Consider the following 27,404-nt stretch of genomic DNA (forward strand, 5'->3'; position numbering starts at 1 on the left):
TGTAACAAACCTCACTGAGGTATTACTTGGTTGCTGAGTGTCTGAACAGATTGGTTGCGGTAAATTTTGTGGATGCACGTGCAATCTATGAAGACTGTTCTCATTTTGTGGCTTCATAATGTTGAGTAATGGCAAGTAATATTGAAATACTGCCGCATTATAATATGTGAACCTTTCTGGGAGCAAAATTTTCTGTCTTGCAATTTACACGTTTCAAAGTTTTTGGAGGACCATCCTGAAAGACTGGGTTTTGGAAGAACAAAAGCTTCAAAATGGGTAGTAACATCTTAAAGCCCCAGTGCAGAAGATGGTGATATTTGCTTTGAAAGTTTTTCTTTACCAGTTCTGTTTTTCTGGACAATCCTTATTGGATGCATGGTTTTCATCCCAGTTCTGCTACTTATATTACAGTAAGCGACTTTGTTCGCTTTATTCACAACTGTCTTTTGAACCAGCATCTCTAGTCTTGTTATGACACTTGTGTGGTTTTAAAGGAGCTGCTCAATTTATGCAGTTACTCAAGAAATCAAGAAAACCACATTTATAGAACTGTTGGCTGCTAGTACATTTGCAACAAGATGTGAACGTCAGCTTACTCAAAGAAAACACCCCAAACAATCCAATCCCACCCCCCCCACCCCCCCACCCCCGCCTCAAAGGCAAAAAAATCTCCCAATCCTGCTTTGCCTCGAAATGGAAGGGTGTTAAAATAATGAAGCCAGGAAAGATGACAAGACTGTCTAAAACTTCAAGCTAAAATATCTAGGATTTCTGGAAAAGGTTATAAATTGAGATCCAGTGAGCTGTTTGCATTATAGGTGTTTCATTGTCATTATAAGTATCCTATTTATACTACCTTTTTGCATCTTCTTATGATGTTAATAATGTATATCTTTTTATTTGATATTAATACAATAGGTAGTATGAATCAATCCATCATCTCCATCTTGTGAGGGGTGCTAACAAAAGATGATTTAAAAATAGCTCAGTTTTTTTTTATAATCAGCAATTTATATCTTCTTCTCCACAAAGGGAGAAGAAAAACTTGTTTTTTCATTTTTCAAATTGCCCCAAACAGGGCATAATTGAATTTCTTGTAGGAAATTTCAGGGAAGGGGGCAAAATGTTTCTGATCTGCTCAGATATAATGAAAATGAAGCAAAATATAATGTTTCCTTTTTAATCTAGGGAGGATCTCATCGACAAAAAAATTGAAAGTGCCGTTTCTTGTTTGCAGTCTGTTATTGAGCTTGGACGTGTAATCAGAGACAGAAAAACCATTCCTGTAAAGGTTAGAACTTTTAATATCTCTCATCAATACCTTGGGAATGTCTGATAGCTTTGTAACTTTGGGACAAGCCTGGGAAAATTGAATAATTAAGTTTGGAATAGCAAATGGAGTTCAACAATAAAATACTTCAATAATAATTTCTGAAGTTCTTTATTTTCAGTTGGAAGGATAAAAGTTTCTGGGTTTTGTTTTTGTTTTCCCTTCTCCCCAGTATCCTTTGAAAGAAGTAGTCATTATCCATCGGGATCCAGAGGCTCTGGAAAACATCAGATCTTTGGAGAAGTACATACTCGAGGTAAGAACATCATGAACATGATGATGCTTCAGTGGGCTGTGTATGCCGGTTACCTAAACAAAACCCCAACCTTCCCTGTTGACAGTATTAAGAACTGATCAGGTAAAATTAATTTAAATGAGAGTTATAATGAAAGGGGCTATCAATGGGTACTGTGTACAGAAATGAAGGTAAATGGGTGATGATCCTTAGTCAGGCGTAGTATTGAGAAATACTTAATTGCTCAAACTGACCACGTAGGACTAAGAGCCTGTTAGAAAAACTCTTTTTCTTCATCAGTGAAAGGAAAAAACATTTTCTGAATGAAAATAAGACAATAGTCAACTATGTGTTGTCAAAGAGATGGATTGCAAAATTTAAAGGGCATTAAAAACAGTTTGACAGTAAGTTAAAGAGTTGATGGAGAGGAGGAGTTCCATGTAAGGGAGAACAGGGGACCAGTCAAGATTTTTGGAGGATGTTGTTTAGGAAATAAAATGTCAAACGAAGTAAGATGTTAGTCTGTACAATTTCTTACACTCATCTGCTCCTGTATGCCACTGCAATACTCCTTTAGTGTGTGTCCGTTAGAGAAGTGCAGCTTGCCCTACTTGTAAATCTTTGTTTGGATGAAAGCCCTGTCATTCAAAAGAAAGTAACCCATCTTGGCTTTTTGAGCTTAACTTCCTGAAATTGGCTGCACTTTCTGCTTTTAGCCAGTCATGCAAAAATCCATAGTATTTTAAGAAGTGAATTTAAAAAGTCTGTTTATAAATAAACTTAATTTATTTATATGTTTGTACTATAAATAAATCTTTTAAACTTCAGTACTGTGTTTCAGAAGTGAGGTGGAGGCACAAAGCCTGTTACTTTTTGATTGCTTAAAAGACTGTTTGTAGAGTAGGCTCTTTTTAGTCTTTATGTTCAGTTAAACTTTGTTACAAATAGACTTTTTGCATCTATAATGTACAAGAGAAATCAAACAGTAAGAGGGAATAGTGAGAAGGAAAAGTATTTCAGCTACAGTGATTTTTGAGCCATGATGTTTTTATTCAAAAAGAAAAGGCAAGGGAATACTATGCCAGAATGCCTTTGAACTTTTTCTAGGTGTTGGGGCCTTCAAAACATCTTGCAAACCAGTGGTTCTTAGTACTTAAATTTGTCATGATAATGCATTTGATATCATGAGCTATGCTATGTGTAATTTCTCAGTGTTAACAGCCATGGGGCTTTATAATTGCTTCGCTGAACAGGGAGTTAGAGGTAATACCATCTCCACTGCAAGACTGGCGGCCTTTCAAAACCACTCTGGGAGGCAGTGAGGGAAGAAGGAAAACTGGTTAAGCAATGCTGTTCTTTCTGCAAAGTCTTAATTTCCTCTTGCTGCAGTAGTGTCTTCTTGAGATAGATGGTCACTTTTCACCCAGATGTTTCACTGTGTTCCTTGGGGAGATAAGCAGTGGCTTCATCTTTGTAACTGTATGTGTTTTGGGGAGGAAAAATATGCGTTTTGAATTGCAGTGCTCTGCTAAGAAAGCAGATTCTAAGGGAACTGATTTGCTGTTGATGTTTGGCAGAATGCATGTATTAGATGTGAATATAAATTGGGAATTACTTCATGATGATAACTTCTGTGTCTTAATGTGTCTGGATTTTCACTTGAATCCTTCCCGTATGCAATCTTGTATTCGTGTGTGGCTCTTAATACTGTGAGGCAGAATGCACGCCACATTTTCTCTCAGATGAGAACTGAAGGAGTAGTCTTATGAAACAAAATCATCTGGGTGGTTGTTCAGACAATCTTCCCCATTCAAGACCTGATAACAGCATTTCTGAGGAAAGGATACTAGCATCAGTGCAAGGCCTTTGTTAGAGAAGTTAAGTACAATGTAATACAAAAACTAACAACCCCCAAAATACCGACTTCCTTAACTGTTACAAGAGAGTTCATGTAGAAGTCTTACTACTTCTGAATGCCTGTGAACTGCAAACTTAGCCTTCTCATGTCTTGCCCTCTCCAATCTACTTGTTTGAAACAATCTCTGTTTAAATGAGCAAAAACTAGAAGAGAAAAAAAAATTTGAACACCAATGTAGTTGTGTGTCTGAACAGTTGATGAAAGACTTCCTTCCCTTCCCTCACATCTGGAGAGGTGTGCCACAGAGTGTACTTTTCATTAACCTCTGAAGTTGGCCCTTTTCCTGTATTTTAAGTGCTTGTAACACAAATACTAAAACCAGTTACTGTTACAACTTAATTCTTTGTCCTATTTTACCTCCAGGTACTTCCCACCTACTGTTATATTAGTGTATGGCTTCTATGTGTCCAAGGACAGTAATCAGGTGGGAAATGTAGAGACACTCAGCAGATCGGAGTGGTTGCTATCCTTCAGCTCCAGCCACAGCACTGACGCTGTGACTCTGGCACTGCAGAGGAACTTACTGTCTCACTTCCCTCTTCAGGAAATTCTTTCCATGTGGGATCACCTTAGGCCCTCTGTGCTTCTTCAGAGCTGGTATAATATAGGACTGGTGGGTTCAGCAATATGTCTTTAGTTTGTGTTTCTGATTAATAGTCTCTGGATTATGAAATAAAATAAAATGCATTTCTACTAACAATTGACCTTTAACCTTTCTGTCATCTTTCATTTGTCAGAATCTGTCACCTTCTAGATCAGGTTATGTATGTTCATGACCTCCCTTCAATAAGGTATCTTCAGAGGGTTTTGTAACAGAAGATCTAGTCACATGCTTAAAATTAGTTGGGACTTTTTCAGGTCGAGTAGTCATTGTCAAGATCAGCTGCTTTGGCTTGACAGAGAGAACAAAAAACTGTGTTTACCCAAGCCAGATCAACTCACTGTGCTGGTCTTGATGAGGGCAACCATGTCAGTCAAAGAATTCAAGAGATGACTGAAGCGGAGGACCTCTTGAACTTCTAATTACATATTACTCCAGCAATACCATCTTTCCATGAGCCTAAATACACATCTAAGGAAGGTTTCTAAAAATTCTGCTGGGGTCAGCTTAAGAGCACTGGCTAGGGGAGTCATGGCTCAATGCACAAGACTTCTAGGTCAGTGTTGTGTGCTTCGTGCTTTTAGTTACTGTGGGCCTTCAATTCTTAAGAATTGTGCACTAAGGGAATTTTAATTAAAAATCTTAATGGATTTGCAAGTGGGATTGTAAGGCTTTGCTGTCACTCACATTATCTTATTGATTATTTCTCTTAGACCTGGCAGTTAGGATGCTTCGCTTCAGAATTGCTATTATTATTATTAATCATTTAAATACCTGGATCTTTTTAGTAGCAGGATGTTGTTGTGAAATTTAGGTTCATGTCTATGACATTTTCTTGATCTGAAAACTGGATTTGTGGATTTTGCAGAATCCAGTTTTAAGGGAGATGAGGTTTGCGTACTCAAATTACTTCCAAAAAGGTAGCTAACAAAATTTGCTGTCAGCTTCTACAGCTAGTGAAAGGTAACAAAGGAACATAAACTTGATAATTTATAACATAATTGGATTGTACAAAAGTGTGTTTTAATTTATTTGCTCCTGCAAACAAAGTTAAGGTATGTCTTATAGGGAGATGAGTTAAGAAACTCAAATACCTTTGTGAAAGCACAAATACACAATACTGTCTATTGTCCTATTTTTATTACGTGTCTTAAAATTCAACAAGCTGAAGCTTAGTATATGTTTTACTGTATTGCACAGCAATCAATCTAGTTGTTTACTAAGATGCTTCAGAGCTAAAGAGGTTGATGAATATAGTCAGACTGGGTAATATTATTTGGGCTGTATTTGCAGCTTTGTTTATCAGCCTCCTACATATTCACAGCTTTAGAACCTTTAGTTATTGCCAGAAGGGTGTTTCTAGTAAATTTGCAGGTGCCAGAGGTAATCTGTAAGAAAAATTACACCATTTAATTTCATGAAGTTGCTGACAAAAGAATTTGAAAAACATACTTATCAATTCTTCAGAAATTTCATTTGGAGACTGAGTCCATGAATGGGCTGAATTAACTGACTCGAACTGTGGCAGCATGTGGTCCTTCAGTGTTTTGTTTCTCACAGTATTACATAAACAACATTTATTTTCCTTTTTGGGCTGTTCACATAGAGAGCCCAGCCCAGCTGAAGCACAGTACTTTCTCTTCTGTTCTGAGAATCGGGCGTAGTTGTGTTACCGGTCGAGCTGATCGTGTCTGCCACGTGGCACCAAGGAAAGGCCCTTGTACATAGGAATGCCTGACTGGCGATGGGAAGGACTGGTTGCCTCAGTTTGTGTGTGTGAGATTTGAAAGGTGTTAAGGAGCTAATTTTGATTTATTGGGAAGATAAAATTAAGAACTAGTTTAAGTCAAAGCACTACATTGAGGCAGATATAAACAGACCTAAGATACAGATTGTTGATTTTTTTTTTTTTTTTGAAGAGTCACTCTAGTTTCTTAATTCATAGAATCGTAGAATTTGTTGGGTTGGAAGGGACCTCTAAAGGTCATTTGGTCGAGCCCCCCACAATGAGCAGGGACATCTCTAACCAGGTCAGGTTGTTCAGAGCCTGACTGTGCATGTCTCCAGGGGTGGGGCTTCCACTACCTCTCTGGGCAACCTGTTCCAGTGATCCACTACCCTCATATTAAAGAGCTTTTTCCTAATGTCCAACCTAAGTCTGCCCTTTTCTAGCTTAAAACCATTACCCCTCGTCCTATCACTACAAATTGATAAGGTACACAGAAGAATGGTTTCCTGATCTAATTAGTACAGAAAATTTGTCCTGATGGACTTGGCTTGTATATAATTTATCTCATCAGGCCCAAAGTCATCTTTCAGTTTGTGCTGGTTTTTTGATTATTATTTCTTTTTCCCCACAGGTTGTCATTTACCACTTGTAGGCTTATTTCCAACAGCTTAGCTCCCCATTAAAACTGAATTTCTGAAAATGATGTAATTTTCATTAGATTTACTAAAAGATGTATTAAATAAAATTAGATTACGTTGTATTCTTGGCTCCTCATGTCAGTAGGACTTCCTAGGGAATTAGACTTGGCTCAGAGGTTCTATTTAAGCATTATTTCTCAGTCCAAATGTTGGGCTACTTGCTAGTCCTGTCATGCTGACGCTACCATTTACTACTTCTGCTTCCTAAATGACGTGGAGTAACTTGCTTGACAAATGCACTTGGTTATTCTGGATTACATTGATTTGAACTCTAACCACCTTCTAGTGGAGATTTGAACACCAAATACTTCAAGTATTGGGCAGCCTGACAGACAAAGCCTGCCAAATTACAGTGAAATGTGCTCCAGGTATGTGCGGGTTTGTACCTGTAGAAGAGTTGCATGTTGACAATTAAAACTGTCCAAGATCTGTCCCTGGTACAATATACCAAGAATAGAGAGTGAGACTTCAAGAAACTTCAAATTTAGGTATCAAGTTCTGCCTCATGTGTGTTTCTTCCTTGGCTTTACAAAGCGGGGAAAAAACAGGCTTTTCTGGAGGCACAAAATAACACTGGGATACAGTGCTCTTATTTTCAGGAGGTATAGCAAGATGTTATTTCTTGGTGCTATTAATAGTGTATGTGATGCATTTTGTTCATTGGACAGAATTGACTGCAGAGGGGAGAGGTTTGCTGTGTAATTGCAAATTTGGCATTGTGTCATGGCCTGGGTGTGTAGAAGGTTTGTGGAGTTTTTTTTAATGGTGTTTTTTATTATGCTTACGTGATGAGGAAAATATTTGTAATTAAGAATGTAAGAAATTACTTGGAGGGTTAGACTTGTGGCTCATCTAGCACGTGGTGCTGTCTGCTGCAATAGTAGAGGCCATGTAGAGAAAGCACAAGTGTCTGGCCACTTGTTGCACTGGCTCCTATTGTAGTCACCATCTGCAGCTGTTGTATTAAAGATACTCGAGGCACATGCTTGCTTGTTCCTCTTAACATCTTTTAATGCATCTACTGTTAGGAGCTCAATTCCTTTTTGAACTTGGATGTACACTCCTGCTTTCCTCCTCTTGTGGCATTAAGTTCCAAGGGTTAACTACTTGCATATCTCTTTTAAACCAATCTCCTACCGTTTCCATTGTATGCTCCCTTACTTGAGGGGTTGTTTGGGGATTTGGTGAATAAGTTTTACATTCCTTACCTGCCTCCTTCATATTTTTTTTTAAACCTCAATCGTGTCCTCCTTCAGCATTCTTCCCTCCAAAGAGTTCTACCCTTGGTCTTTCCTCATATGGTAGCAACACTGTCCTCTTAATCAGTTATTCTGTAAAACTTGACACAGCACCCCTACATTCCCCTTCAGATATGGGGACAAAATCTGGATGCGTTACTTACAAAACATGGACACGCCCAAGTTTCTGTAGTGGCAAAATAACATCCTTGGTCTGGGGCCCCTCCTGAAATTCATGCAAGTTTTACAAGGTTTTTTGGCTGCTCTGGCACGCTGACCTTGGGCTGCAGAGCACAGACAGAAGGTTTTTATGAGCAAGGTGATGTTCTGTACAGTAAGGACCAAGAATAAACAAATAAGGAAAGAGACGAATCGAGGCAGTAGCATTTGTACAACCTTAAACGTGAAATTGTCAGTTACAGTTTTCTGGCTAAAAGCATACTGAAAGGACTATTTCAGCAACACTTTTCTTCCTGAATTTTGCCAGGCCATTTTCTTGTCATTGTGAACAAAAGTGATAGTTTTATCTCTTCAGGCAGTTGTAATGGTAAAATAAAAGAGGCTGTTGAATAGGGATCTGATTTGAGTCGAGCACTGACTGATGTCTATTAGTAACATTAAAGTCTACCTAAAGGCTGAAGAGGAGGTTAGGATCTTCTGCTGAAGGATAGTTTCCGTATTGGTTGGGCTTATTTGCTCTTGCAGCGTTGGCAAATTACTTAATTCATAGAGACAACCATATAAAAAAATTGCAGCTTGAGACTCCCCTAGTACTGTGGCCCTGGTTTTGTACCCTTTCCACAGCTGTCAGAGATGGCTGTTCTTTAGCTTCATTTCTATTTCTCTTGGTGTATTTATATAGGAACTTAATGTACGTCAAGTGACGCTATCTACTAATAAAGATAAATATGGAGTCCGGCTGAGAGCAGAACCAGATCACATGGTGCTTGGGAAGCGTTTGAAAGGTGCATTTAAGCTTGTAATGGGTGCAATTAAAGAGCTGAAGAGTGAGCAGCTGGAGGAATTCCAGGAGACAGGTACTTAGTGGTACAAAGCACTAAATGATGGCAAAGTTGACCAGAAAAAGATCCAAAATCCTTTGGCTCATCAGAAAAAAATATCAAGCAGTTGCACTTGATTTGTGTGTATAAATCAAGCATTTGCAAGAACAGATGCAAAGTATCCCACTGTGGGCTTAAGGAAACTTAAGTCCTACTTCCCTGTTGTTATCCCTATTAAAATTTATGTTAATGAAGAGAAAAGTTGTTTTTATTATTTTGCTGATAGGAGATGAGAAGTGGCCTTTTATATTATTTTACTTACACTGTTCTCCTGTTTAAGTGCTATTGTAAGGCCAAAATGAAGTAGAGAGTAAGCTGGTCTGTAAGACTGAATCAGATTTGAACTGAGTGTGTGTGCAATAGTTTTTATTCAATTCCAGATTACAAGTGGGTGTGAGTTTTCCAGCTCTGTTTAGTTAAGTGCTTAAATGCAAATTTTGATTTAGTTGAGTATGCAGGTTATTTTTAAGTTTCATTCTGTTTCATTTGAATGGTGCACAGTTGCTGAAGCGTCTGCATTTGAGTGAGTTCTGCTGTCTGTAGAAGTGTTTGTATGAAAAATCTGCATGTGGGGTAGTTCAGTGTTTCTTACTGGTGCTTGACTGCTGTTTACCTGTGTTGGAAATATACTGCAGTTTGTGTGTTTGAAGTGTGATACTTGTTTAAAGCTTTTTGACTTTAAAAAAATTTTTTTTACTCTGGTGGTAAGAGATGCTCTTCATCTGCCAATTCTGCAGGCACCATTGTTGTAGAAGGACATGAACTCCATGAGGAAGATCTTCGTCTCATGTATACTTTTGATCAGGTTGCAGGAGAATCTTCCCAGTTTGAGGCACATTCCGATGCTCAGGTATTTTACTAGTTGTTTTTTTTTGATTAGGGGAAGAGTTACTTTAGAAGTAATATGAAAATGGTGAGGTGAAAGCTAGGGTGGTTTTGTTTGTTCAGATAGGCTCCTGGAGTTTGTTGAACTATCTTCTGAGTTTTGGAGATGTTGAAATACTCCGTGCAATGTGGTATTTTGTAAGTGAAGAGCTCTATAAAAATGTCCCTGGGTTTCTGAGTGAGTTAATACTAGCCTGTTTCAAGTTTGTCACCTGTCACTCAACTGTCTTCTGTGCGTTACCTCAGGTTTTAGTTCTGCTAGATGTTACCCCAGACCAGTCCATGGTGGATGAAGGAGTTGCCCGGGAAGTGATTAATCGCATCCAGAAGCTTCGCAAAAAGGTTAGGAAGCAATTGTTTGGGATGAAATGTTTTAATGTACTTCTAAGCAATCTTGGGGCAATATGCAGCTGAAACTGACCTTTTCAATTAAACATGAAGTCCTGTATCATTTATGTCCACTCAGAAAGCTATATGTGACACAAATGATTACTAAGTAGCTCAAGTTGAAAAATGAGCTTGCTATGCATCATCCGTAGTGAATTAACTAATGTCTTTATTTTACTGAGCCCCTATTGGTTTGTATCTTCAGCTGCACAGCAGTGGTTCAGTCCCAGTTAAGCAGCTCTTGGGCATGCCTGCCTCCTGCCAAGAATTGCATTCTGTTCACTCTTGGTTCCAGTGTGTTACGTCAGCTGGGCTGGTGAGAGCCAAGACATCTGAGCCTAGGGCTGCTCAAAGAAACAATCTTGTGTCTTAGCAGATTGCAGGAGGCATTTCTGGCACCGATTTGTATACCTGCATTAAAGATTCTGCTGAATTGTTCTCATCGTACATACCAATGCTGCTGTCTGACCTTGATGTTAAAGCACTTTGAAGCAACAAAACTTCCTTCTTTCTACAATGCTAATCCTGAAAGAGCTACACTCACTATCTCCATTTTGTGCCAAGACAGCATGGTCACTGTGGAGGTGATGACGAGTCTAAAAAGCCTTTCCTCTGGAGAGGCCATTAAGTAATATTTAACATGGTACAAAGAATTCTAAATGTTTCTGAACCTGCAAGTTTAAAAAAAGTTCCATTGCAGATGTGGAATGTGGTGTTCTATGATACATGTAGGGTTTTCCTACTCTACTGACTTGGTGGCCATGTGTTGGAATTTGTATCTCTTTCAGACTTATGCCTGAAGAAATCTTGCAAGAGCTCTAAGTGTTGTGTGGAGAAAATTTTCATGGGGCATGTTTTTGGAAAAAGATACCTGTACAGTTGAGACTGCATGGATCTTCAGTACAAGCCTGAAAAATGACAAAGTTTTACCAAAATAGGGGGTTTTTTAATTAAAAAAAATATATATTTATGTATATATAAAACCTATGTAGGTTTATTACTGTATAAAATAAAACAGGAAGGAATGTGGCCATGAAAAGAAAATGCTCATAAGTTACTGGATGATTTAAATTTACTTCTCCAATGACATAAGACCATAACTTATTATCACTTAAATGAATATCAAATTACTTAATCTTGCCTAATAATTAACGTGATGCTAACATGCATTCATTCCCACTCCTGTTAACAAAACTGTACATGTAATAAAAAACACACTTTCCAGATCCACAGTAACTATGACTGGTATTAGGGCAGTCATTATTTTTAATAGATTTTAGAACTAAAGTTGTCTTGGTGCTGCTATTTTTTTCCTTGAAACCGTTTTCTTACTGAAGCAGAGTTTTGCTCTAATACGCATCCATTCAAATTAATTGCTCTTTTCCTGAAGTATATGTTAGTATGCGAGATGGGACAGAGCTAGTGTGAAAACTTAAGTCTGCTCACCACCTTCCAAAACAGTACCAGAGTGTCTTGGAGGCTGTTCGGTGTTAAGAAAATGTCACTGATCGAGCAATTGTTCAATAAAGAGCCAAGGGTTTACCTTCAGGCTAAGAGGACATGTAAATGCTAGTACAATTCTCATGCATTAGGAAAAGCTTTTTAATGAATTTGGTAGGCTTTCAGCTCACTAAGGGGGTGAGTTGGTAAATGAATTTGGAATGGAGTCCTTTTGAGTAGGGTCATTATCTTTTGAAGAAAAACTCACCATGTTTCAAGCCTCTTTCTTGCCCTTCTGACAAAATAATTTTTTTATTCAAAATCTTTTGTGGAAATTTTTAACAGATGTCTGGAAACTATCTTTCTAAAATATGTTTTTCTTTAACTTAGCAGGTATTGTTCTTTTAGTTTGTATGTGTAAAAGTCATCTTGCTGTCACTAACAGTATATTTGGTGTATTCTACAGCGAAATCTGGTTCCTACAGATGAGATTACAGTGTACTACAGATCACATCCAGAAGGTGACTACCTGGATACTGTTATTAAGGAACATATGGATTTCATTTTTGCAACAATAAAGGTTGCCCTGAAGCCTTACCCGGTGCCTACCTCACAAGAAGTTCTCATCCAGGAAACAACCCAAGTAAGAAGGAAAAAGCATTGACTGCCTCGTTAATTGTGTTATCTGCCTTTAACCGAACAAAGCGCTTCAGTTACAGAAAAATTGTATGTCAATATTTATGGTATATAGTAGATGTTGTTTCATATTTATAAATTTCCATATTAGTGGTTTTGGTTTTAAAAAACCCAAATAGTTGAGTTCTGTATGTGTAGTAATTTTGAAAATGAAGCTGCTTGGGTACCAAAATAAATATCTTAGGCAGGTGTTTGTGTAAGTATAATGCACATAGTTATTTGTACTGGGATTAGTGCAGTGTTTAAACAGCAAAACTATTGCTGATGTGCTTTCTTTAATTTAATATGCTTTTGTATTAGAAACGTTCTCCTTTGAGGCTAAATTTTGCCTTTTGGTTTAAGACCAACTTCAGTTCTTAATGTTTGAGAGTGCTTTTTTTTTTTTTTTCTCCCTTGTGTTGCTGAAGCTCAGTCTTTTGTAACAATGCAGTTTCGCAGATTGCTTGTTCTTTCAGCAGCAGATTTAAACTATTTCCTTTGTTTCTTTAGTTGTTTCTTCTGACATGTTTTGAGAGTGCTTTTGCCATGTTTTTTTTTTCAAACTTACTATATTCAAAAGGCATTCCTGGCAGAATTGAGGATGAAGTACTCTTCAATCTAAATATCATGCCAGACCAGAAAGACAAGAACTTAGGATATATCTAACTTAAAATTTGATTTACAGAATAGCTTGGGGATCTGAGAACAGCTGAAAGGAAAGTGCATATTTTCTCCATCTTAATAACAGTATGTGTAAAGGAAATTATTTAATATTTATTAATTACACTTCTCAAGTTGTACAGCTCTGAAACAAAGCTCTGTTTGGCCTTTCAAAACTGTTAGTTTAATCTGGTGACAAACATAGGGAAAAACACTACATAAAAATGGAGAATATTGGGGTTGAGAAATCAGTGAAAGTGTTTTGCTATTTCTTTTAAATCCTTATTTGCTTGGGATACTGCTGATGGACAGCTTGATGTTAAGGCAACATCAAAGCTGAATTAAAATGTAAAAGCAGATGGAAAAAATGTATAGTGCTGGGAAACACTTGTCTGAATGCCTGCCTCTGAAATTGCTGAGTTTCATAACCTTTAATGTTGATTGGTCTTTTCATGAGAGCTTTCATGCATGTGCAAGTGTGGTTGCCCCCTCTATTATTTTTGTGTTTTCTAAATCTAAATTTAGCAGATTCTGTTGAAGAAAAACGTTGTGGAAAAGCTGAAAGATTACTCTATTGGATTAGTTCTAAATAATGCTGTCTACGTAGGGATGAAATCTTGCCCTGACAAGGTGCTGGTTAGTATGGGTATAACTGATAACTTCGGTTTTTGCTTATATCCAGACAAGACATCTGTTCAGTTTTGGAAATGATGAGCTAAACTGGAAGCAGGAGGTTTGTGGGTCAGGCTATGCATTTGCACAAATGTTGGACTTTAGACTGGGAAAACCTAAAAAATTTTGACTGACGCAACACTGTATACAACAGACAGCTCTGTGTGGCTGTTACCATTAATGACTAAGTTTACAGAAATGTAATAATCTTGTAACGGTCATACAGCTGAGAGTGCCTACCTGTTGGCTTAAAATCTTGGGCATGGAGGATTTTTTTCAAACAAAACCATTAGCAGGGAGTTACTGCAAGTTCTGTGTACTGAAGCTATACCGTTTATGTATGGTAAATGGAGGCAATGAAAAACTTTGTAAGTAAATGCAGAGTTGTTTGTTGTTATTTTAGTTCAAGGAGTCTCAGTCACTACAAAATACCTCCCTACAGAGTCAATCGGTGGCCTTCGCTGCATGGGTTGCCTTCTGCACATTTAGATGGTTACTGTGCTTACAGACTTGCTGTGCCTCTGAATTGTTAGTCACAGACTTTAAAATAGAGGTTGCAGAGAAGAACAGATCACTGAGATTTTAGTGCAACTGTAAAGTCTTCCTTGGAAGTCTCGCTTCCTGGGACTGCAGAGATGGATTGCTCAGGGCAGATGTTTGATTCAGTTCTGCTGCAACTAGCTTATCATGAAGAGCAGCAAATAAAAATATGTGAAATGAAATAGCCCTTCTTTAGAAATCCGTTCAGTGTAGAGGTTTGGCCTTTTGGGGAGAGTTGAGGATAGCTGCAGCTGCGTGCAGTGAATCTGTAGTTTGGTGCATCAAACATGGCTATATGGTTAGTTGTCTCTATTACTCATAATGGCATTACATTTTGTACTAGCAGTTTCAGGCATAACGGCTGAAGATGTGAATTCAAATGCAATTGTGCATCAACTGACTTCTGTTGGGGGGAGCTGATAAGAGCATTGACTTGGAAAATGCTTTAGTGACTTTCGGATATGAAAGCACTTTCGGATATGAAAGCACTTTCGGATATGAAAGCACTTTCGGATATGAAAGCACGTGCAAGTTAAAAGAATGAAGTGTGTAATTCCTCACGTGAGTGCGTAAGTTAACTGCCACTGGATCATTGCACCAGATTTATGGAGGTTGCTAAAAGGACTAGAAGTCTGCAAGATGTTGAATATATGTGAAGACCAAGACAGAAAATGAAATGCAAGTCTGTCTTTTCTACAAGTATTTTGATTACATTCAGGATCATTATTTCTGTGAAATTATCCTGGATCAATTTTTGATAGAAGGCCTTAATTGTGAACTCCTCTCCTGAAGACTTGCTTTGAGAGACATCAAAAAGGATCAGCAGTTGCTCAGAAAATACTGGGGTGGAAAAGCAGTTGAAAAGTTAATTTTTATTTGCTGGTGGAATGGATAAACACAAAATGAGATTTGCTGCTCTGTAAGTGTTGTCCTCTACTTCGTAACAGGAGCTCAGTGAAGAGTGGCACTTCCAAGTTGGTCTGTTCACACTTTAGACTGTGACTGTTACCAAAGACAGTCTCTAAATTTACAGGGAAAAAAAAGGCTTAAATGGACACTTAGTACCAGTTGTTCATATAAGTGGTTTCTGGATGATATTTGTTTAATGAAAAATTTTTATTAAGAGATCTTTTTAAAGTGTGAACCTCATGAAAATTGAGGTAGGTGCAGAGTAATTCCAGCCTGTACCTAGTTCAGGAAAATACCTGTGCTTGGAGAAAGCATGGTCTTAAAGCTGTGGTTTAAGGCCTTTAGGAAAAAAGTCTGTTTCTGTAGTATTGCTACAGATTCTCAAGTCTCTTCATCCTGTCTCTCATTTGCACAGGAAGGTACACGTTTCATTTCTTGACAGTGTTTCAAGTTTTAACTGTTTCACTAATAGCTGAAGGGGAGATGTGCATCCAGGCTGACTTGGTATAGAAACAGCTGCTACCCCTGATACTTCTCAGTGACTGAGGGCAGGGTCTGGTCTGCAGATGCTCCGAATTACCTCTGGAGGAGTGTTCCTCTCAAGTATATTCACTTGTGGATTATATTTTGGGAGGCTATCATCACTGCTCATCACTTGTGAAAATTAGGCTGTTTATTCCACTGTGGTTTTCTTATATGTTAAGTACTGCTATATCTTTAACATATATGAAAGACAAATTCATATTTGGAACATTCTTTCTCTGAGGAAGATGTGACAAAAGTTGCTGTTTTATTGTAAGTCATCTTTAGTATAAGACGAGCAGATCTTAATGGTGCTGTGTTTGTATAATAAGACAATGTTCAAATAATAATAATATTCCTCTTTCTTCAGCTGAAGGGATCAGAACTAGAAATTACACTTGTCAGAGGTGGTTTGTGTCAGCCTGTTGGTCCAGCCTGTGCCTACGTCAACCTCAAAGTTTGTGTTAATGGGACAGAGCAAGGTAGGAATGTACTGGATTTGATTAGTCAGTGGTGGTGTTAAAAGATTGTTTGGAAAATGGCATGCTGAATTTTGGAGTCACGAATTTGCTTGAAATATGGTGCAAAGTCCCTTCTAATAGTAGCTTTAAATAATTCTTGAAAATAAGTTTAATAACAGCAAAACCACGTGTGGTCTGTGATGTCTTCTGATGTGGACCTGAAGTAAATACTCAGGTATGCACAGAATTATTGATATTCTGCTGACGACTTTGTATGTGAATATCTATATGGAGGTGAATATGCTCGATATTTGTGCGTGTACATGCACCCACGCTTAGAGAATTTTTAATTCCTGATGTAGTACTGTAAATGTAGGTGACACCTTTCTCTGGAGGAGATACTGGTTTTGAAAAACTTAGATATTAAGTATAGAGCTGAAAAGAGTACTTAAGACTAGAGAATATAATAACAGCAATATTGTTAAAAGTGTTACAAGGTTGAGTTATATTAAAAGAAGAGAAAACTAAATGCACTCTCTGTAATTTTTTTTTCCTACATGTGTTTGCAGTTTATATGTTAAAGTCAGTGTTCCTTGTTTAATGTGGTTACAGAGCTGCTTACTGAACAATATGAACGTAACTGTAGAAGCTGGTGAACATCTCACGGGGCACACAGCCTGTCAGTTTTTAATCAATATAATACTGGATTATAATTCAGTGACATAACATCTTGACTGCCTTGTTAATAAAAACAAATATAACTTCTATACTCTAAATCTGAAGTACGCTTGAGTCCCTTTTACTGTTTTCTTTCTAAAAAAATTTCTGGAAGATGCAGTGTTGCCAGTTTTAAGTTCGCTTAGAAACTCACTGTAAGTAATTAGAAAAAGTCATTAGAAAATCATTGAAACTTGGATGTTGCTTCTAAACTGCATTTTAATTTCTTAATTTTGGTTTTAGATGGTGTGGTGCTGCTGGAAAATCCAAAAGGAGATAATACCTTGAACTTCACTGGACTTGTAGATGCTGTCTCCTGCATTTTTGGTCTTAAAAATTCAAAACTGACAGTTTTTAATGGAAAAACAGGTAAACGGAGTATGGCAAGGAAAATTGAAAGACACTCTAGCAGCAGCTAGGAGTGAGTTACTGTACAATTATTTAGTGTATAATTTTTATATATATATATATATATATATACACAAAATTGACAAGAAAATGCATCAGGGAATATTCCATTTTATAGTACTTAGCTTATCAGACTGGGTTTATAGTCACATCAAAATATTTTCAAAAGCTGTTGCTAAATGATGCTCATCTTTTCTGTTATCTTATTTCCATTGCAGTTCTCATCACAATAAAATCTGATTTATTTCAGAAAGTATTTCCATCGGGTCCAGGCTATGCTATACATTGATGGCGACCTGCCATCAGCTTTTGCATGCTTTTTTTTTTTTTCTTTCTCCTAATGCTGCAGTAGGCAGGGTGAGAACTTATCTTGAATGCAGACTGCTATCTGTAGAAGACAAAATGGTGCTTTTTCACCCAACAGAAACTTGAGGATCTCTGCATTTCTTTTTTAGAAAAATCTATCCAATTTTTTTGCAGCTTGAACTTCATCTTCATTAAGGCATAAGAATGTAAAAGCATCTTCTATGGATTATACATAGACTTACAGGCTATATAGTAGTTTGGCTCATTACATAGCTGAGAGAGAGAGAAAAATGTTATGAAAGATGTTGCAATTAGTGACTTTGAGACCCTACCAGCAAACTGGCATTCTCTCCCCTGAGATGAAGATGCTGGGTTTTTATTATAGTCCATATAATATTTCAATACGTCACAGAAAGTTACAACTTAAAAATCAGCACACTGAGAACAAGATTATGCTAATCGCCAAATGCTTTAGTGAAGAAGTACCGGAGGTAGAGATCTTAACAGCGGCCATGCTGTGATATGACTTCAGAGATGTTTCAACGGTAATAGTAAACTCTTTTTATGTTCTTAGTGTTATTTACAGGCGCATCTTGAAGTTCCGACTTTGTCTCTTTCCACACCATTCATCTTAGGTCTAAAATGAGTGACAAAAGAAACAATAAATACTGCAAAAATGGTAATTGGATGGCTACAGAAACTTTTGCTGGTGTCTTTAACAGACCTACTGCTGAAGCAACATCTAAGGGGGAGATACTTTAACTGGCTGTTGTGAAAGGCTGTTGTTGGGTGCCTGTAGCACAGCGAAGGATCACCAGTTCATATCTACATATGACGTCAGTAGGGAAATAGTCTTACTTGTGTCTGTCCTGTCACTGTTACCATCTCTATCTTTAGTTTTCTTACTTGTCTTTCCCTGAAAGTATTTCCAGAAGAATGTTTTGGGGGTTTTCATATCTGATGTAATCCACTACCTTACTGTGATTAAAACCTCTTTCCAAGTTGTGCTTAGCTGAACTGAATAGTTCTGTCATACAAAATGATTATTCTTTGCTTTCAGTTGTAGGTGCTTTATAGGAAATTTTGGATCCCTCAGTACCTTCCTCAAGTTTCAGTTATGTTTTAAAGGAGGAAATAGTTTTCCTTGAAATTCTTTTCCAAATAGTAGTGATATACTTCCTAGCAGTGTGGTATGTGCCTACAGAGGTGGGTGCTGTACTAGTACAATCCAGTACCATCGCAGATAAAGGCCAAGGAGAGTGGGGACACTAGTCTCGTTAAGATTATAAGCAGTTTGGATCCTTATTTGGTTTGTTTTCTGCTGCTAACAGGACAAAAGGATGCTGCATAAATCTGTTAATGCTGAATTCCTGAAGGAAGTGGTGAAGAAAATCTAAACCTTCCCTCTTCCTCAAAGATTCCTTTCTGCTAAAGTGACAAAGGCTTTTCTTTCCTTTCCATGTCACTTTTGCTGTGTAGGTATCATTTTGGGACTTTCTCATCTTGGCATGCTGATTTTTAAACTTTCACTCGTAAGTGGTGTGGGCAGAGCAGGTTGTTGGTTTGGTTTTTTTTTTCCCCTGACCACTTATTAACAACATGAAAATTCCCTTGGAAAGATTAGATTATCAAATTCACTTGTGTTGCAGCTTGGCAGGGATCTCAGGTAAGTATTGATCAGCAGAAGATAGGGCTGCCTGAGGAGTCCGGGTTGAAGGCATGTACAAAGAAAATAGCTCTTAAAGATGTTAGAGAATAGAACCAGAATTCCCGATGTTGGTTTGGATACAATCCCTTTGCTTTATCTGCCCAGCCTTCTCATGGGTAAGGTTAGGTGAGGCCTAATGGTGATTCCAGGGTCTCTTTACATAAGGCAGGGGACTGGTATCAGCCACTTTATCTGAGAGGAACTGCAAAGAAAGGTCACACACTCCAGACAAATTGTTGCTGAATTGTTCCCATGTGTGTTAATAAAATTGTGACTCAGTAAAACCGTATTTCCAGCTCCTTATTTTCCTTCCTGTGGTTTTTAGGGCTGTTTGCTTTACTTGCAGTAATTTATTATCTTGTTTTCTAATAGTAATGAAGATTTACTTAGGGTTGCGTAATGGCACAAAATCAGGCAGTTCTTGTAAGCCAGCAGGCTGAAATACGTCACGTCCCTGTTTTTTCAGTGCAACGCTGAAATAATGGGATAAATGTTTGCTCCCCAACAGTGTATTGATGTATTTTGAGTAACTGCACAAACAGTAAGTCAGGCTCTGGGGTTTGTACTGACCTTCAGAAACTGAGAATAGAATTTGTCTGGTTTTACATTAAAAAAAAATTTAATCATTTCGAGGAAGGTGGCTGGGCTCAAATCAGATGGTAAAAACAGTTGCCTGTGATTCTTTTTGCTCTAGATTGCTGAAAAGCTGAAAACTTTCTAAATTTCTTATTGGGAATGCTTTTTGACTTCTGCTCAGCTTTCATGGAAGTAGCCCATATTGAAAAAGACCTATTTAAAAAAAAAAAAATCAATTAGTTTATGGGAATAATGAAGTCGTAAATAATGTAGGGCTTAACGGGGGGGAAGGGAAGGTGAAGCAAAAATCGCCGTACAAACTTCTTACTCCATGTTTTATTTCATATTTATGATTTACAGATTGCTATTTTTTTTTAAATTATATTCTTAGCACTGTTTTCTGAACGAGAGTACAAAAAGATTCCCCACCCCCTAATTTTTAAAAGGCCATGAGTCTGTAAGGCACCTTAGGAGAGCATTACGACTTAAACCTCAGCTGCAGGGAGAACTGACTTTAAAAGTGATGTTAATATTGATGAGCACTTGTAATACCTGTGTGTTTTCAAGTGTCCTGTTTTATATGAAAAAATGATCCACTTTTGTCTTGCTCTCATTAGAGGGTTGTATGAGCTGTCCCTGTTGACAGCACTGTACATGAGGTCTTTGTGAAAATGTTAGTGGGCCTGTAATGCAAAATGCTAGGTTTCTTAAATAAGCAAATCACCGTTGCTGTAGCTTGTGCCCTGTTGCTCTGCATAGATCTGCATGGATCCCAGCAACTGGGTAATGTGAGACTTGAAGCTACTTGATGAGCTGTGTGTTTCTTGCTCTGTAAAGCACCCTGCTCACTAGTGCCGTCTCCCATCCGTGACCCAGGAATGGCAAGCAGTGCTGCTTTAGGGTTACACTCGGAAAAACCTGCTGTTGACTCCCTTTTCATATCATGAAATCCTGTTAATTCCTCTTCAATTGTTAATTTAGTTATTTTCTTGCTTTCCTGTAAGTAAACCCAAAAGCAAAGCTCCTTCCTGTGCTTGAGCTGTGTGCATTGCACCTGAAACATACCAAAGAAGTGTTTGAGTAGCCAGGGGATGGCCACAGTCATTGTAAAATCTTCATTCTTGAAAACTGAATTTTAGAAGCAGCAATGAAGTTTTGCCTTTTTCTTTAAAGCTTTTTATATCTATGTCTATGTATATATATCTAAAGTTGATTTTTTTTTTTTTTTTAAAGATAGCACTTTAGAACTTAGATGCTATCTGAGGACTTCACCCTTGCTTAAGGCAGTCTCATAAGCCTTCCACAGTCCGTCGCGCTTTGATGTTCTGCGGCATTTGCCAAAGTCTTGAGAGCTTGTAGCCTGTGATTACTTTTCACCTTTTGGGGGGGTTGGTTTTGTTTTGATTTTTGGTTGCTTTGGTTGTGTTTTTTTTTCTAATTATTTTATTTTTAAGTGTATAAACATCCCTGGAAAAAGGAGTGCTGCTTCTGTCCCTTTGAAATTCGTTCAGATGAACTGATGGAAAATCAGCTTTGCAAAGCTTAGACTCTGTCACATGCAAATGGGGCTGATCCAGAATGAAAACCTGTTGGAAAGAGATGACAGATGTGCCTGTTCTGTATGTACAGGCAACGCACAATTCTTACGAGAAATTAAATTTATTAATTCTTCCTGGATTTGGTCTTGGGAATTCTTTTGTAGCTGCAAAATCTTTGTAGCAGAGAGTGATGCTGCCTCTCTGTATCTTCAATGTTGTGGCTATCAGCAGCGGTTTTTTCCCTCTGATACAGGCTCATGTAGGTAGTACAGAATGCAGTCCTACATATTTCATTTGTCTTACAAAAACCTCGTTAGCTTTTTGTCTGAGTGCTTCCAGGGTGCTGGTATTACTTCAAAAATCCTTTGAGACATGGGTCCTATTTTGGGTCTGATTTTCCACCATTTTCTAAATATGCATGGCCAGAGTAATCTGCTGAATCGTCAGCTGTTGTTGACATTAAACACAAATATTAATGTAGAGGGCATTATTCATGAAATAACCAGCCACTTATTTTACATTTATTGTCATCTGGAGTTTAATGAGGGAAGTGTCCTGATGTTACACAGTAACACATATCCAGTGCTGCTGCAGCGCGAGAAGTCAGGGTACAGGCAAAGATCATAGGTCTTAATTTAATGAGATAGAAATGGTTGGCTTAAGTGAATAACTTCTCGCTTGTTTTAAGTTATTTAACTGTTTTTATTGCACAAGTAATCGTTATGTGTTGTATGTGCCTAAGAAATGTTGCATAGGAGCTGATGCCTACAGCAGCTGAAGTACTCTGCTAAGAAAACGAAATATTTCTGCACAAATTCCATTTTTCAAAATGGAGAAATGCTCGTTCTTGAGGAAGGAATTGCAAAGGGCGAAGTGCTTCCACAGTGGAATCAGTAATTAGAGTCATTGTCAGCTACATGAGTGAGAACTGGACCTCGGTTTCTCTGTAATGGCCTGACTGGTCTTGTTTTCTTTTTCAGAACTGATAAACAGAACTGACTTGCTTAGTCTCAGCGGAAAGACTCTACATGTGACAACAGGGTCGGCACCTGCTCTGATCAACTCTCCTGATGCTCTGCTCTGCCAGTATATCAACTTGCAGTTAATGAATGCAAAACCACAAGGTATGTAGGATGCTGATCTCTCCTCTTTACAGGCTGAGCTTTTTGTGACAGGAGTTCTGGATACCATACTTTACTGATGAAGATAAGTACCTGTGTTTTCATTGGTAGATGGTGATTTTGTTTATTTTATTTCTAGTATTTGCTTTTTAATAATCGCAATGTTTATATTTAGCTTTTCTCCCTCTTTTCATAAAAGAAAAATGAGAGACAGTTTGAGATAAGGGACAGCATTTAAACATGAGCCCTTCAGCATTGATTTCCTATTTCTGACTTTCAGCTCACGTGTGCAGCTTAGTTTAAAAGTCTGAGTCTAAAACTGCCCAAAAATGAAGGAGGAGCTAGTTCTTTACCAAGACATTGTAAAGAGCCTATGAAACATTTCCTAGTGCTGCTTAAAAGCCAAATGAATTGTATTATTAACCTGATCTGGAGTATAGATACATGTATGTGATGCTGTTTCACGGCTGCTAATCTTGGGGCTTCTACTCTGAAACCTCATGTTGGAACAGCTGTGGTATTAGTAATTTGCTCTTAATCTCTGCCCTGGTATGAATCCTTTCTGGACTGTCCATGTAGAATCTTACTGACACTACTGGGAACCTACCTGGGCCAAAAACGTGGTTTTAGCTGGGGATTTGATCATCAGAAGGACCTTTGTGAGCTTCTGTAGTTCTTAGTGGTTTGTGTGTCCAGCTGAAATATTTCAGGTTTCCTAGTCTGTAGGTTATCCTGTTGGCCCATGTAAAGCATTCTGCAGTTTTCTTTTGTTTGTCAAGCTGTTAATAATTACTTATGCTTCTGATGCTGTAATTCATGAACTTATTTAGTCAATATCTGTAAGTAGGTTGGTATTGGTAATTACTCCACACTGTGAAGAAATAGAGATGGAATGGAAGAAGAAATTCTAAATTTCAGCTTACCAAGATAAGTGAAACAATATAATTCCTCACCAATAACAATTCAACTGTTTGTCTTGTTCAGAATGTCAGAAGGGAACAGTGGGAACTCTTCTAATGGAAAACCCTGTTGGTCAGAATGGATTAACATACCAAGGTCTTCTGCATGAAACGGCAAAAGTTTTTGGGCTCAGAAGCAGGAGGCTAAAATTGTTCTTGGATGAAGCGCAAACTCAGGGTAAGCATAAATTTTGCTTGTCCAAAGATACATGGAAGTTTTTGTTGAGGAGCAGCTTATGTAGCCTGAGATCTAGTTTAATTACTAAATGCACACTATTTACACACTGGTTTCTAATTTTGTCCAGTAATTCAATAATTCTTTAATAAAATCCTTTAAGCACACATACACATTTAGAAATTCAAAGCTCTTATGCATTCCGTTCGTGAACTGGCGAGGACAAGTGCTAGAAAGGTTTCTTCCATTTGAAACAGAAGGGTCAGTCAGCCATGTAAATGGTGGTTACATGCTGCTGTGACTAAGCAGAAAGAGTGAATCTCCTCCTATAAGTGAGTGAGCCTGAAGTGTGAATATTTTAACCTGTTCAAATTGTTCCTGTAACATTCATATTGTTGCAGATATTACTTTTTCCCTTCCTTTTGGAGAATGGGAGTGGGTGTAAAAGAGTAGTGGATCTACTTTAGAGTTGTGTGAGTAAGTCAGACTTGGTAGGGTATGGCAGCTGCAATTCATTCAGAAGACCTGGGAAGTAAGAAGCTCTTTATTACATAGTCACATATCTGAAATATTAAAGAATCTTCCAAAACCACAGGCAGATGGTGAGGCTTAGAAACAAAAATCTCTGATTCATGAGAGAGATAAGACTAAACACGTAGCCACCTGTAGTGCTAAAAAATTGGGCCTGAAAAAGATTTGGGACTTTATTTGACAGGAAGAATGGATTGGAAACCACATGGAAAAATAACCCCAGTATTTCTGCGCAGTCAGGAAAATTCAGCTCTTCAAATGAAATGATGGAAAGGATTCTGTCTCCAGTTTATCATAGTGGTGAAATTTACAAGCTGTTTGGGAGGGATACATGACACTTAACCTTGACTTACCACGTTAGGTTACCTGTCCAGAAGTTAGACATCTTGTTTAAACTAGTTTGTTGGGGATAGCTTGACTGAGGAAAATGAAATTGGCCTTGACAGCATCCCAGTATACCCATGAGAAGATGAAAGAAGTGGATGAAGAATGTTGTAAACAGTCTTGAGAAGGTGATAAGAGACTGAGCAAGGAGAGACTAAACAAGTGAATACCGCAGAGCAGAAATTTGGCAAGAGAATTAAGTGGGAAATACAGTAGGAGCTCCAGCCAATCAGTATGTGAATAGAGGTGAATGGACAGAGGTATTGAGCGAATCATTTTAGCAGCCTTAGTGCATGAACCGGTGGACAGATAAGAAAGGTTATAAAAGGGTATGTTTTTTCTGCTGCGCCATCTTGGCCATCTTGGCCTTTTGTAACTTAATAAAGGCTGCCTTTTTTACATATATTTTTGTCGGTGTTGGTCCCTACCACGACACTAGTTGTCTAATCCTAGGATGGGATGAATTTCCTCAGGAGGTGCCTGTCAGCTGAGGAGGGGAGAAGTGTAGCGCTCTAGTGTAGCTGGCAAAAACTGGGGCCACATAGCTTCCCACCTGAGTTGAAGGGATTCAAGTAGGATAGATTAGAATCAGATCAAGTAAAGTGTGGGGCTTTTTGTTGTGGATTTTTGGTTGGTTTGGGGTTTTTGTTTTGTTTTTGTGACCTGTGCTCTGTTTAATTCAGAATCCTTTTTTGTAAGTAAAATGCATCTCCAATGTTGATGAGACTTTCTAGTGGTGCTTTGAGCTAATGCTAAAAATAATGTGCTGCATGATGTTAACAAACTTAATGTGCTGCATGCTGCGTGGAGAGAACTAGAGGCTGGAGTGTTTAGAAACAGCACAAGGCATAAGAACCAAGGATATCAACCACACTTCATAAACAAAAAATGTATTTATGGGCGAAACCTTGCCGACTAGGAATTTGGCCATTCAGGAGCAATTGATGTTAAACATGCTTCTTTTTGGTTTCTGTCCTTTGTTACAGGGCAGAAGGGGATCACAGCAGCGTATGATTTAGTTAAGATACTAAAATAACTATTGTAGAAAACTTCTGAGCTTTGAAAGAAGTAACTGACAAAACAGGAAAATGTGTAGCCTTCAAGTCTCAGTTTAAGTAAGGATTTTTAAAATGCCTTTACCTAAAAGGGTAATCAGTTGAATCACTGCAACATATTTGTAGTATAAATTCTCCAGAACTATTTAAATATTAAATAAAGTGTATAAAGTGACATGATGTGAAAGATCTGATGTGATAACTCTTCAAAGGCTAAAAGAACTGATTTTGTCTTTTTTAGACTCAATGTAGAGAGCTTGGTCCTGGAGATTTGTGTAGCTAACAGATTTTTATGCCATATAGCTATGCTTCTCAAATTTGCTATCTCAAATTTTATTCTTGCTGTGCAGCTCTCTTAACACTTTTTTATCATATAAACACTGAAATGGTTGTACTTTATCTTCAGATCTCCTTATATGATAAGTGCTGCATATGAAAAGTAGATCGGCGCCTTTGGAAAAGATTAGGTCAATTAATGTTTATGTGTATTGTTGGAATTTGAATCCCCTATTCATGTTTTTATCAATATATTTCAAGGTCCTATCTTCAAACCAAAAAAAGTTGAGTCTCTTGAGTACTGTTTTTATGGTTTATTCTAAAAATAAAAATTATTTGCTGTTAACCGTTTGAAACATTGGATGAAATTAACCTGTGAATTAGAAGGTTGATGCCCATTTTATAAAAAGAAAAAAAAAATCACTTGATGGAAAAGGAGTTATCTGTTTTGAAAACATTATTATAAATGTCATCAGGCAGAGGCAGTTGGGCATCTGCTGTCTATTGCACACAAGTTTGCCAACTTTTCAGAAACAAATGTGGTCTTCACCCCCCTTTGTAATATTGGAAAAACGTTCTATAAATAAATGTCAAAGTGGTGAGCATTGCTTATTCATGCGATTGAAACACAAGTTACAGGTGGCTGGTTCAGAGACACATTCAGGATGAAGGCAGTACTTTCTAATGTGCTAACAACTTCAAAGCCTTCCTTTGGAGGAATTGGCACAGAAAAGAGGATTTCCTTACATTTTCTTGGTAAATCAAATTTCCAATTTCTAAAAGTAATTATTGTGTTAAATACTGTTGAAAATAGGAGCTTTGTGTAGTTCCTCATTTTTCAGGATTTTAAAAATAAATTATTAAAAAAAGACACTGAGACCAACTTCACCATTTGTTTGGCTGCCTCTGCAGACTAGAATAACTTTTTTACATACTGATGTAACATTTCATGGGGACAGAAGGAAGGTTAATGAAGGAATAAAGCCCTAATTGCTGAATTAGATTATACCTCCACTCTTAGCTCTGTAGATGAGCATTCAGCTGCTTTAAGCAGAGTATTACACTAGAAGAGAACTCCTTAAAAACAGTACCATCGTGACCCATAAGGGCTGCTTAATTCTTCAATTGATAGATGGCTTTTAAACTTCGATGCAGACTGTATCTGCTCAGTCTAAAAATGAGATATTTTTCAAAGATGAGGGTCCTAATGTTAGAAGGAGCGTGCATACTGTCACATCGAAACAAAACTCCTTGCTGCCATTTCTAGGATCAGTTTTCACTTGGACATCATATTACTGAAAACTAAACTGCTTTTACATTGTCTCCATGGATGCACTTGCCTCCCCCCACCGCACACACTCTGCCTTGGTCTCTCAGCTGGAGGTGAGCCCAAGTTAGAGCAGCGTGAATATCGGGCATCAGTTCTGTGATACACTGCAGTGCACTACAAAATTGTTTCTACTGAAAAAACACCCAGCCGTTCTGAATGTTATTAATCTGTCATTTGTGCTAACACTAGTGCCAAAATTTAAAATTATCTTTTATTTACTTGTGTTGTCTGTAGGGAGTCCAGTGTGGAGAGTAAAATCGTAACCCTGATATTCTTTTGCTTTGGTTTCAGTGTATGTATTTGTGGTTACCACTTTGAAGTTTCTTAGTAGAGAGACCTCTGGTGTGTTTGTTATTCAG

General features: G+C 37.8%; 1 protein-coding gene across 1 annotated transcript in view; it reads left to right on the top strand.

The window, feature by feature from the left end:
- Positions 1–27,404, top strand: part of IARS1 (isoleucyl-tRNA synthetase 1) — a 104,109-nt gene that overhangs the window by 75,099 nt on the left and 1,606 nt on the right. Inside the window, exons 23-32 of the mRNA XM_086470502.1 lie at positions 1,189–1,291; positions 1,503–1,586; positions 8,612–8,786; positions 9,548–9,660; positions 9,942–10,037; positions 11,989–12,165; positions 15,871–15,982; positions 16,922–17,047; positions 22,195–22,338; positions 23,320–23,472. Coding sequence (XP_086326628.1) covers positions 1,189–1,291; positions 1,503–1,586; positions 8,612–8,786; positions 9,548–9,660; positions 9,942–10,037; positions 11,989–12,165; positions 15,871–15,982; positions 16,922–17,047; positions 22,195–22,338; positions 23,320–23,472 — 1,283 coding nt within the window. The remainder of the gene's footprint in view (positions 1–1,188; positions 1,292–1,502; positions 1,587–8,611; positions 8,787–9,547; positions 9,661–9,941; positions 10,038–11,988; positions 12,166–15,870; positions 15,983–16,921; positions 17,048–22,194; positions 22,339–23,319; positions 23,473–27,404) is intronic.

This window comes from Leptosomus discolor, chromosome 9 (genome assembly GCF_034619465.1).
Source record: "Leptosomus discolor isolate bLepDis1 chromosome 9, bLepDis1.hap2, whole genome shotgun sequence".
Lineage (NCBI taxonomy): Eukaryota > Metazoa > Chordata > Aves > Leptosomiformes > Leptosomidae > Leptosomus > Leptosomus discolor.